This window comes from Papaver somniferum, unplaced genomic scaffold, assembly GCF_003573695.1.
Source record: "Papaver somniferum cultivar HN1 unplaced genomic scaffold, ASM357369v1 unplaced-scaffold_10, whole genome shotgun sequence".
Taxonomy (NCBI): Eukaryota; Viridiplantae; Streptophyta; class Magnoliopsida; order Ranunculales; family Papaveraceae; genus Papaver; species Papaver somniferum.
Window position 1 is genome coordinate 8,063,953 of NW_020618825.1, and position 11,707 is coordinate 8,075,659.

General features: G+C 40.3%; 2 protein-coding genes across 3 annotated transcripts; one reads left to right on the forward strand and one right to left on the reverse strand.

Moving 5' to 3' along the window:
* The first annotated feature begins 1,167 nt into the window (after positions 1-1,167).
* LOC113326620 lies at positions 1,168-2,059 on the forward strand. The gene is made up of 3 exons (XM_026574327.1): positions 1,168-1,252; positions 1,396-1,584; positions 1,681-2,059. The coding sequence occupies exons 1-3, from the start codon at positions 1,184-1,186 to the stop codon at positions 1,795-1,797; spliced, it is 375 nt and encodes a 124-aa protein (XP_026430112.1). The 5' UTR covers positions 1,168-1,183; the 3' UTR covers positions 1,798-2,059.
* Positions 2,060-2,370: 311 nt separating this feature from the next.
* LOC113326627 (flowering time control protein FCA-like) lies at positions 2,371-10,750 on the reverse strand. Of its 2 annotated transcripts, none has more exons than XM_026574331.1 (19): positions 9,836-10,750; positions 9,341-9,411; positions 9,149-9,227; positions 6,899-6,981; positions 6,765-6,816; positions 6,604-6,665; positions 6,250-6,316; positions 5,688-5,767; positions 5,535-5,599; positions 5,242-5,304; positions 4,980-5,142; positions 4,763-4,846; positions 4,143-4,676; positions 3,774-3,986; positions 3,319-3,645; positions 3,186-3,224; positions 3,003-3,068; positions 2,838-2,880; positions 2,371-2,741 (listed from the first exon to the last, which is right to left on the reverse strand). In XM_026574331.1, the coding sequence occupies exons 1-19, from the start codon at positions 10,542-10,544 to the stop codon at positions 2,734-2,736; spliced, it is 2,808 nt and encodes a 935-aa protein (XP_026430116.1). In that variant the 5' UTR covers positions 10,545-10,750; the 3' UTR covers positions 2,371-2,733. The 2 variants fall into 2 exon arrangements, with proteins under 2 accessions (XP_026430116.1, XP_026430115.1); XM_026574330.1 differs by having other exon boundaries at positions 6,604-6,671.
* Between the last annotated feature and the right edge of the window lie 957 nt (positions 10,751-11,707).

The window sequence follows — 11,707 nt, forward strand, 5'->3', positions numbered from 1 at the left end:
TCGAGTTCCTTGAACTTTTGAAAGTTCATGGCATGCCCAAGGTTATGGGGGTGCTTACGTATCTTGATAGCTTCAAGAGAGAGGATATACTCACAAAGCCTCTTGGACCAGTTTCAGACTCAAATATGCAAAGGAGCACACCTATTCTGCTTATCTGGTCTTCATAATGGGATGTAAGTTTCTAAGATGAACACTGTAAAGTAGCTTCTCGTAATTCTTCTGCCTACCTAATTAGTTTTTTTCTTTCATAGCCAAACCAATTTTTTACCCGAGGGACTCACCTAAAGGGGGAAAACATTGTATTTAAGGAATGCCAATCGAAACGTCTTATTCAGCTTATTTAGTGGTTAACAGGTACTTGGAGCACGAAATTAGCCAACTTGCAAACTATATATCCACCATGGAATTCCATCCTTTGTCAAGAGACAGTCCAAATGGATAAAGAATGCCCGAGAACCATTATCTTGGAAGGCTACCTTCGAGGATGTCACATGGAGGAAGGAACTAAGGTACTTTTTTCTCAGCTAGGTATCTAGGTTAACTGGGGACGGACTTGCTTTTTGTGCTATCACTTTTTGAAACTAGAAACAAATACTCGTCTTGTTCTGTCACATAGTGTATTGTATTTTTATCATCATCCTTTATATTTAGTCTGTAATTAAAATGTTTATTGCCAGGTGCATATTGCTGGAGTTGGTGATTTCCAGTTAGCTAGCGTGACAAGCTTAGCTGATCCATTTCGTGTTGATAGCGGTCTTGTTGAGTTAACCTGCATGGAGTGCGAGTGTGTCAGAGCAGGGTCTTATGTTAGCTTTAAGTTCCACTAAGTTCCATTTGAAATGGTTAAAAATCATAATCCTTGTCGGCCTATCCTCGTTGGAGGTATCACTATTGAAGAAGAAGCTGTTGGATGTATTCAGGTTATTATACTTGGATGTTCGATTGTGATTTTACTTTTGAGACGCTTCGTCTGTTCACTGTAAACCCAACTGAATTTTGTTTCCTCTTGCAGGCGAAACTTGAGTTACATAACTGGCATTTGAAGTTATTGAAGTCAAAGGACCCTATCATTGTTTCAGTTGGTTGGAGGCGGTACCAGACAAGACCCATGTATGCCCTGGATGACTGCCTTGGAAGCTATCGGTTTCTCAAACCCACTCCGCGAAACAGGCCCTGTTATGCAATGTTTTGGGGCCCTCTTGCGCCTCCCAATACTGGACTTGCTGTTGTGCAAAGTATGGCAGACAACAAGGTATATATGATGTATTTTATTCAAGCAAAAAGTTCATCCAAATTAAATTATTTTGGTTAAATTCTATGTTTCTTCCAGTATTACTGCTTGTATTTATGTGTATGTGAAATGTGGTTATACCGTTTATGATATGTTTTCTACAGACTTATCTTGATCCGTCAGAACCCAGGGACCGTGAAATACGAACCAAGAAGGATAAACTAGCAGTCGAGCGCCAAAATGAAGAGTTGAAATCTGCAGCTCGTGCAAGGTTGAGTGAGCTGAAATCAAAGGGGGTCCTTCCTCGTAGGCGGCAGACGCTCGAACAAGTGCGTGGTGTGTGCTTTATCGAGGTGAAAGCTCGACTTTCGGATCTCTGCTTTAAAGTCTCATTTTAGAAGTTATATAGTTGTATGCGTAACTGAGAGTATTATGTGTTTATTTAACAGAGTCAATGGAATCAGAGCGAAGCTGAGAAACAGTCGGCATTCATCTGGGATGGGGTCATTCCTCGGAGGCATAAGCCTCGATCAGTACTGGGTGTGCGGGTGAAAGAACTTTTTTAAAGTTACATAGTTGTGTGTGTAATTGAGAGCCTTGTATGTTTTATTGAACAGAGACGGAGGAAATTGAGCAGCCGCCGTTGATCTCAGAGGAGCATCGGGAATACGTGTTAAAGAGATTGGAAGAGTCTTTAAAAGAGAAAGAGGGGATGAAAAATGAACCTCTATAAACCTCTACTTGGAGACCTTGACAATGTCTTTAATTTAAAGCAGATCATGGTTCACTGTAAATAGTAGTAATTAATATGCGCATTTTTTTTTGTCATTTGCTTCAGTATTGCTAGGACTAGCTATAGCTTAATGGCAGTCTATCTAGTTTCGCTGAATTGGCTATACAGGCAGGCAACACCTTGGCGAGGCTCTTCTATTCTACCTACCGACTGATTCAAATGATAACCATTCTACCTACCGACTGATTCAAAGACTATTATCACCTTTTATCTGGTTAATTTGCTCAAGTTTTTCATGGATGGCCCAAACTCAGAACATTTTACGTAATTCCCGAGTGTTTAGAGTTTATCCAAGAAGCTTAGGAATATGCTATGATATGGAGCAAGTTTGAAGGGTACAAGGACATGAATAATGCATCTTGAGTTGCTCAAGTTTGCATCCAAAATTAAAATCAGCTCAATATTACCCATGACCATCATTACAGATCTGTCAACAGATTTTGTTTTTAACTTTTTGGACTTTCCTTCGTGAAAATTTTTCCATCAAGTGTTACTGAAATTGTAAAACCCCGACATGGTCAAGGGCGAAGCTCAAAGTACATATAACACGAGGAGCACGGCACAGGACGGCTTCTAGTCCTCAGGCATGGATTCTCTCTATCATACATTTCGCCGCATAAACCGCTGTGCACACCATTTAGAATGGGACTTTCTCTCCTTCAAGTACACAAGCTTCATCTGCATCTTGCTTCAGGATCCCTTCCCTAAATTATGATCCTGAAAGTACATCACAAACGTCATCGGCTATTTGATAGGTTTGTAGTATGCCATGGAAATATCAAGATTTGGTAAATGAAACACTGAAGGGCCAACCTGTAGGTTTGTTCTTCCACGCCCACTCCTGTGCCTGAATCCCCTGCAAGATCAAGCAAACAATCAACCTTCTATTTTTGGTCTTAGGTGGACGTAAAGAACAAAGAAACAGAAACAAAAAGCTGTTAGCTACCATACCAACACCAACAAATAAGCATTGTATACCTGGTGGAAACGAGCAGGGTCAACACCTGAATTGGCTGAAACCTGGGATTGAGCATAACCAAGTTCCTGCAGTTCCATGCCACAAAATACTTAGAACAATCAACTAACACACAAATCACATAACTTGCAATGATTTGGACTTGGTGAAACCCCCAAGACGATGTAATAAGTTGCAGAATTTACCTGAGCATTTTGTTGACCAGCAAAGCCAGATCCCTGGTACTGAAACAGAAAAATATCCACATATTATGGAGTGATTAAGAGGCAACATATGTCGTACTACGAAAATCAAAGAACAGATGACTGAGGCACTAACCGGTGAGTTTAAAGAAGGTTGCTGCAGCTGTTGGGGGTGACGCACCTGCGGTTGAATCTGATTTTGTTGTGACTGAGGGCCTTGTTGGCTAGATATGACCTGTGGATGAATCTGATTTTGTTGTGACCGAGGGCCTGGTTGGCTAGATAGGACCTGTGGTTGAATCTGACTTTGTTGCGACTGAGGGCCTTGCTGGGTAGATAGGACCTGCGGTTGTGACTGTGATTGTGCAGGAGATTGAAATTGTTGAACCGGAGGTTTTTGAGGACGAGATAACTTTTGTTGCTGCCGTTGCTCAAACAAGGTTAACTCCTCAGGCTTCTCCCACTAAAATTAATGCACATTCAGAGACACAAGATCAATTCCAGAATTTAGAGGTGTAAAACCATATCGGAGATCATTAATGTGAAAATCAAAATAAGAAGTCTTAAACAGAAAAATAAAGAAAATGTTACCCTGCTTTCACTTGTTACACTGTTATAATAGTACTTGTATCCCTCAGGGGACATGTGTTCTGTCCAAGTACAAGGAGGAAGTGCAACCTGCCCAACAATAGGTGCTAAAGCAGGAGTTGTAGCGGCTGTTGTTGAAGACCCGGGCACAGCAGCTGCAGTAGCAAGACTGTTGGAAACTGTCTGCCCTTGAGGAATGTTTCCTGACCATGGAGACTGCAACGAAAATACAGTCAAAAAGCTATACGCATAGAAAAAACCATGGTCCCAATCCATGAAACATACTCGTCAGGAGAACTGTATAACCCAACTTGACAACAAAAACAAATAAGAAACAGAAAAGATGCTTAGAAATCCAATATCTGCAATAACCTGTAATTTAGTTGCCTGGGTATTTGGCTGCTGAGCTAGATTTTGACCAGACTGCTGCATCATATGCATCTTTTGTTGTAGCTGAGTGAATGCCTGTTGTGATGACTGAAACCTAGCTTGCAAAGCTTGTGTTTGCTGAGACAGGACCTGAGCTAGCTGGGAGGGCGATTGGTGCGGATGCTGATGCAATTGTTGCTTCTGCTGAATACCAGTAGGCCCAGAGACACCTAGTTGCAAGAGCTGTGGAGCAACAGAGGCACTCTGCTGGACCTGAGGCTGGGAAACTGGCACTTGACCTACTGAGCCAGATGAATGTTGTGATGGAAATGCCTGATTAAGGGAGGGTCGGATGGCAGAGTTGGAAATCTGTAACTGGCCTTGTTGAGTTGATGTCTGTGAGTAAGATGATACTGGCGTGTTCTGCGATTGTAGTTGTACTGGAGGCAGCAAGTCTGGAGGAGACTGAAGTGGCTTTGATAAAGGTGAAACTAGCTCTCCACCAGATGATATTTGAGGCATAGACTGGTTATAACCCTGAGAACAAGGTCAATATAGAGTTTATTGGTGTTTTAAAAAGACAAAATAAAATGTCCATTAAAAAAAAGGATAAAACAACATACCTGTTGAGGGATTGAAGACGGTAAAGGTGCAAGTGGTGGATGCGAACCATTTGAAGGACCGGCGAAGCCTCCCATGGGGCCACCCTGAAAAATAAAATTAAAGGAAAAATGAAAATTTCAGAAGAGTCGATGCGCTCCAAAGTAAATGTTGGGGATTCAATTTTTCAAGATATTACATAGCCAAATTATGCACGAAAAACACGGATCGAAAACTTACAGTGGCAGATGGAACAGTCATAACACCACTTCTAGCACCCAACTGACCATTGAAACCATGCGCATTAACATCAGAAGGTGGTCCTGCATTCTGAGGACTAATTGGATTCCACGAACTAGGTGGTCCTCGTCCACCCATAGGGTCACCAAGATTTGATGCCGGTCTATAAAGTGAAGATTAGAAAATAAGGCGAAGTCCTTATACATGGAAGAAAGAGAATATGGGATAAAAGTAAGATTTTATTATCGGATGCTGAACATACCTAAACCCTGGTGTTGCTTGTGAACGGGGACCAAAACCAGGACCCCCAAATGAAGGAGTTCCCCTGAGGAAAAAAAAAAAAGGAAACAAGAGACCCATCTAAGTATCAGCGAAGTACTTGGATAAGCAGATAAGATTATATGTATTCCATAATCAGTTTGCAAGGATTTGTGAAAAGTAATGGTCTTGGATTCCAAAATCCACAGTGCCAAAGAGGCAATAGCGAAAAACATAAATTTATGAAATTTAATAGTTATAAGGAAGTTCATTGAAAAAAGTTGGGTCATCAAATACCTCGAATCTCCCACCCTAGGCCTTTTAGGATCAGCAAATCGAACTGTTAATGGCTGATCACAACCCTGTTAAGCAGGAAACAAAGGTTAAGAAAAGAAGTAAATGAAAGAAAGACAAGAGGACCCCATGTTAAATTATTCATCAAAAGCTTACTCTCATTAAATAGGTTCCATTAAGAGCATTCATAGCGGCTACTGCCATATCTCTATGAGAAAATTTAACAAATCCACATCCTTCAAAAAAATGTAACAAACATATTAGAAAAAAGAGTATACACCCATGAAAATTTTGACATGCTTCTGAATGAATTTCATCCTGGAGCATTTACACCGATACAAAAAGATGAGACAAAGCAATTCTCCAATCAGTAATGTACACGAAAAACAATTAGAGCATTCCAGATCAAAAAACCACCATCCCGTAGTTCTTAGAAAGAGGATAAGCATGTATATATTTGAACAACCACTATGGGATATCATTAACACATAAAAGTTTAAACAACCACAATGGGATATCATTAACACGTAAAAGACATGCTTTTCACATATGTGCAGTCAAACCTACGCGTATCGTAGTTGGGAATAAGGTACTTAAACCATTCACCTCTGGTATCTTTGCTCAAAGTACCAGAGTCTGTGCAGATAACATATGCAAGCACGATGTCTATGTATGTGTGCACATGGGACAGTGAGAGGGAGAGGGAGAGAGAGATTACCACGGCTTTGCTTTAGATCATCCCGCATAATGTAAACATCTTCAACCCGGCCATAAGGAGCAAAAATCTGGCATATGAAAATATGGAAGAGCATTATAACTTCGACACATGAATTGAGATTTCTATAAACTGGAAAGATGTCAACTAAAAGCTAAATGGGACCCTACAGACATCAATTACACCATATCATCTGCAGAAAGAAGTGCGTAAAAGCTACACGCACCGTACCCAACCAAGATAACAATATTTATTTATTTTGAAGCAACATTTTGAAAAAGAGTAGTGTTTGAGGTGGAACGGGATGAAGGTTTTGCAAACCCAGAATAACAGAACTGCTCAATGAGCGGGACATACCTCCTTGATTTCTTTCTCTGCAGCGTGTCTGTTCATAGACCCAACGAACAACTTGTGCTCAACTGCTCCTTCAATAGACAAACATAATACAAAAAAAAAATATAAGAAAGTTAAACACAACCCAAGAGTTGATAACTAAACTGAATTAGGAAGATGATTACCAAGGCGCTCCCGCTCTCCATCAGCATATCTAACTTGTATAGGGCCTGTTCCCTGAAAAACGGAAATAAAAATGAGTAAAAACAGATAAACTATTTAAGGAGACTATTAAGACTCAAAAAAGCAATAAACTCACCCCAGGTAAAGTGTATTGATTGTGCAAAGCTCTAATGGCCCTCTCAGCATCCTCTGAAGTTGCATATTTTATGAAACAGCATCCTGCAGAAGCAAAAGAGTAGGCATCCTGACAACATTAGGCTATTGCTACTCTTCTATCAATAATGCGTGCCAACAGCTAGGTAGTATGACATCACCACTAACTGTTGTGCTCTAAAAAAGTACACACAGACAACTGAAAGTGCTCAAAAAAAACACACACTAAAAGCTAAAACTAATCCAACTTCAATCATGGAAAGAACGAAAAATTGTATAGAACCAACAAGAAAAAAGGAAAAAAAAGGATTAACACCATAACTGCATATGCTAAAAAAACATTCCCACAATTATAAATGTCCACATCCACAGATCAACTTGTATAGACCATTCCAGATGAAAAAATAGAGGTCAACACCAATCAAAAGTTGTCCACATCCACAACATCAACTTGTACAGACCACATACACACTGTAATTGCGATAAAGAACCATCCCATCAATTATCCAGACATCATATATACCATTCAACCATTCAAAAAGGAAGGAAGAAAGAGTTTAATACACTGTAATTTACTACTGCAGTACCATATCAGCCATCATAAATGTTCACATCCAGATATCAACTGCGGTCTGTGAAGTATCTTCACAAACAAATTACCTAGACGAATACACACTAACTTAACCTAGTGTACTACAGTACTAGCTATCCTCCTGCATTACTGCTGAAACATCTCGTATTTCTAGACTGGCGTACCTATATCACTTAAAATGAACTTCTATCTGACGGGTTAGTAGCATAAAACAAAAATGATTTCAGATTCTTAACACCACCGATAGAACTAAATGAAGATCACACATTGTTAACCATTCATAATCAGAATAATATCCATTCTAACACTTGTGCTCTCAATCACCTTTCAGTGACCAGGTGCATCATCAAATCTGTCACTAGTTTGTAGTCACAACATTCAAACCATCACACAAAACAAAAATGTTCCAACCACCACCAACAACATAATACTTTAAGATAAAGATTCCACAAGCAACCAACTTTGCGCCACCCCACAAAGAAACTGTATAAAATAGAGGGTAGGAAGATTCCACAAGCAACCAGCTTAGTAATAAAACTGTATTAAATGAAGAGTGCACCCTAAAATCAATTGCAAAAGCTAACAGCGAAGTCTACTCAGTCGGCCATTGATGATTCACATTTCACAGAACTAAAAGGAATAATAACTATAGCCTTTCCAACCAAACCATCAACCATATCTTCTTCATTACTAACCGTATAACTCCCTTGAAAGAATGCACTACCTGAGGAAAGGTAATTATAACTTTACCACATTCATTCTTAATGCATCCAAATAGATCAATCACTGCTAAATATACCAACTCGGCTCTCAGAAATCACACCATTTATAGAACATACAGAGACAACTCACACGTACACTCCAAATACACTATTACACACGCTTGTTAATCTATTCATTTCCTGCAGAACTAACCATTACACACTCACTTGTCAAGTGAAAACTTTAGAACCAACATAATAAAGAGTGTAACTCATACTAGACGATGTATTCAAGCATATCATTCAAGGCGTATTAGTAAGAAAAAATCCAAAGGGCTCCATGAGCTAAAATCTACAAAGCTGGGAACATGATCAAGACTTCAAAGTTATAACTAAGTTATCCATAACAAGACTCTTGAACTAGTATATGTCCCATCCAAGCCATTCAAGTTAGTTTCAATCCAGTAACCAAGACAACAAGGCCATAGAAACCTTCCAGATTATACAATTCGGTTCTTAAGTTTCATTAACATCCATTCAAATGCAATCGTCAGTGTATTGTTTGGACTTGTACAACAGTTGCACATGGACAAATGACATACAAACATGACAATCAAACTCCATTGTGAAGGACTTGCTGGGTCAATGCCAATGAAATAACACCGCCGCAGTGAGTGGTAAAAGAGCAGGATTTATTTGTCTCTCTTCCCAATTTCCAACTTAACCGTTTTTAGTAGGTTTCCATGGTCTTGCATTCTTCTTGATGGTAAGGACATAAAAGAAAGGTGGGTAACCAAAAGCGAAAATCCTTGAATATCGTTGCAAAACCTAACTGAGGTGAATATGAGCATAATGTTGCTCCCTTCAGCCCCAAAGGACCTGAAAAGAGACATAGATGAAAATCACAATTAACTCTTAAATTAATAGCATTTTTGCATACCTTGTTGTTGCCCGGTTCTCTTATCCTTGATCAGAGCAACCTCAATAACATCTCCATGCTCTTCAAACAAAGGGCGGATCTGGGAAAATTATCAAACCATAAGCACTTGCCTTAACAAAATCAATTTTAGTCTAAAAACAGGCATGGGTGGAAACTGAAGCTTTGGGCATAACAAAAGGAGTGGCATCTTACTTCCTCTTCAGTTGAAGTCCTAGGAACAGATCCAACGAAAAGTTTGGCAAACGCAGCACCATCCGTGTTTTCTGAAGAGGAAAAAACAAAACAATATCATGAACATCATGTTCTGGACTTCAAACACAAGCAAGAATCACACAGTGCACTCAACAATTCAAGATATAAGTTGCTATTGTTGACAAATTTATATTTTCTAATAAATCCCTTTGGTTGTAATAGTGCATTATCGTTGGTGCTTGAATGGGTATCATCAAACTAGGGTTTCCTATGTGCTCGTAGGTGTTCTAATCAACGCATCAAGTAATCTAAGCTTCATATCAACTAACCAATTACAGATTAAGCCGAGAAAAGAAGACAAAATACGGTGAATTTGGTCAAATTGATGAGCAAACACCACCAAATTTCAAGTAATTACACTTGCGGAAAACTCAATTAGCATAAAAATCCAAACTTTAAAATCCCCCAAACACCAAATTGAAAGAAATAGTTTACCTGGCGGAGACCCTCCTTTGGGAGAGAAAGGAAACCCTCTTTTCTGACCAGAAATTGGCATCCCATGACTCCCACCACCATTGAAGCTACTTGCAGCACCACCCATTGGTCTAAACCCATCACCACCACTACTAAACCCGCTTCCACCACCGCCACCAGCATGGGAATGATTAGAAGGAGGCGGGCTATGAAAATTGCTGCCCCGAGCACCACCAAAACCACTTACACCATCACCACCACCACCACCACCTTGGGAATGATTAGAAGGCGGAGGACTGTGAAAATTGCTACTCCGACCACCCCGATTAGATGGAGACGAGCTATGAAAATTGCTACTCCGAGCAACACCACCACCAAAACCACTTACACCATCACCACCACCAAAACCACCTTGGGTATGATTAGAAGGAGGAGGACTGTGAAAATTGCTACTGCGGCCGCCCCGATTAGAAGGAGGTGGACTGTTGAAATTATTACTCCGACCACCACCGCCGCCGCCGTGACTGTAATCGGAAGAAGAAGAAGGTTGCTGATGAGGAGGACTATGGAAATTGGTACTCCGACCACCACCACCACCACCACCACCACGAGCAGAAGAAAACCCAGGTCTAAAATTAGGGTTTCTATTTGGGGGTTCAGAAGAAGATAAAGATGGAGGCATTCTTCTATCGTAAGCGTCTGATTCACCTCCTCCTCTGTATCTATCCATCTTTAAAACCCTAACCCTAGAATTCCAAAATTGTGGCCTTAATCTTAATAATAAACACTTAATTTAGAACAACAAGAAAAGATTTTTGGTATCCCCCCAAGATTTTACTTCTCGAGAGTTCAGAGAGAAACAAGAAAAATTGGGAAAGATATGATATGATATGAATCATATGATGGTCCGACGGAGGGACAGAAGAAGATGAGCCACGAGCTGGTCACTCGTATTATCATATCACGTCACGTGTACTACTCTTGTGGAGGTGACAGAGATGAGGCGGTGCGGCCACGATGTGGTCGGGCCACATACTTCAAGTATGTCATTCCTCTTAGTTTTTTGATACCTATTATAAAGAAGAAAAAAAGAGTACTAGGATGCGGCCGGCTGTGCCTACCCTTTATTCCAGTGTATGGGTACCCGATTACCCAAAACCGGACCAGAACCGACTAATTTGGGTTTGTTGGTCGAATTGTAAAATTGCACCTAGGGCTGCACATGGGTCGGTTTGGGTCGGTTTTGGCCTCACCCACCACCCGACCCACTGATGGCGGGTAACAGAAGTTGTCACCCGCAACCGACCCAACAACACAATGGGTCGGTTTTCACCCGACCCATTGTGACGGCGGGTTTGGTCGGGTGGGTGGTGGGTTACCCACCATAAAATAAAATGACATTAGTACATTACATTAACAAGGAACAGAGTTATTGAGTATAACTGTATAACAGTATAAGTGTATAACAAAGTTGATAAAGCTAACAATAAAAAGGAACAGAGTTCAATTGTTCAAAGCTCAAAAGATAAAAGAGTGCATTACTATTGAGTATTGCGTACTATACTAAAGCCTAATATCATATAAAGCGACCAACAGCGAGTCGCTGCAAGCCTGCAAGTTTGTGGATGTTTTACCTCCGAATGGCTGAAAGCCTGAAATAAAACGAAGTCTGTAAATTAGTTACAGTAACAAAGATGAGCTCAGAAAGATCAAGCTACTGACAATGACCCTTGGGCCTTGGCGTCATTACCTTGTCTAAGCCAATAGGAATCAATCATCTATGAGTCTATGACGATAGAAGAAGCAGCAAGGTCACTGAAACTGAATAGCTCTGCAAGCGAAATGAACAATTAGAATGAATGAAAGGGTAGATGAATTTCTTGAAACAAGTAA

Bases quoted from the DNA above. Each gene is read 5' to 3' on its own strand.
- LOC113326627 (XM_026574330.1), bottom strand. From the start codon at position 10,544: ATGGATAGATACAGAGGAGGAGGTGAATCAGACGCTTACGATAGAAGA. The intron at 6,672-6,764 runs GTAATCATCTTC...TGTCTATTGAAG, and splicing joins TGGAGAGCGGGAGCGCCTTG to GAGCAGTTGAGCACAAGTTG. The intron at 3,069-3,185 runs GTAAATTCTGCA...ATGGAACTGCAG, and splicing joins CTGGTCAACAAAATGCTCAG to GAACTTGGTTATGCTCAATC.
- LOC113326620 (XM_026574327.1), top strand. From the start codon at position 1,184: ATGTTTTGGGGCCCTCTTGCGCCTCCCAATACTGGACTTGCTGTTGTG. The intron at 1,253-1,395 runs GTATATATGATG...TGTTTTCTACAG, and splicing joins AAAGTATGGCAGACAACAAG to ACTTATCTTGATCCGTCAGA. The intron at 1,585-1,680 runs GTGAAAGCTCGA...TTTATTTAACAG, and splicing joins GTGGTGTGTGCTTTATCGAG to AGTCAATGGAATCAGAGCGA.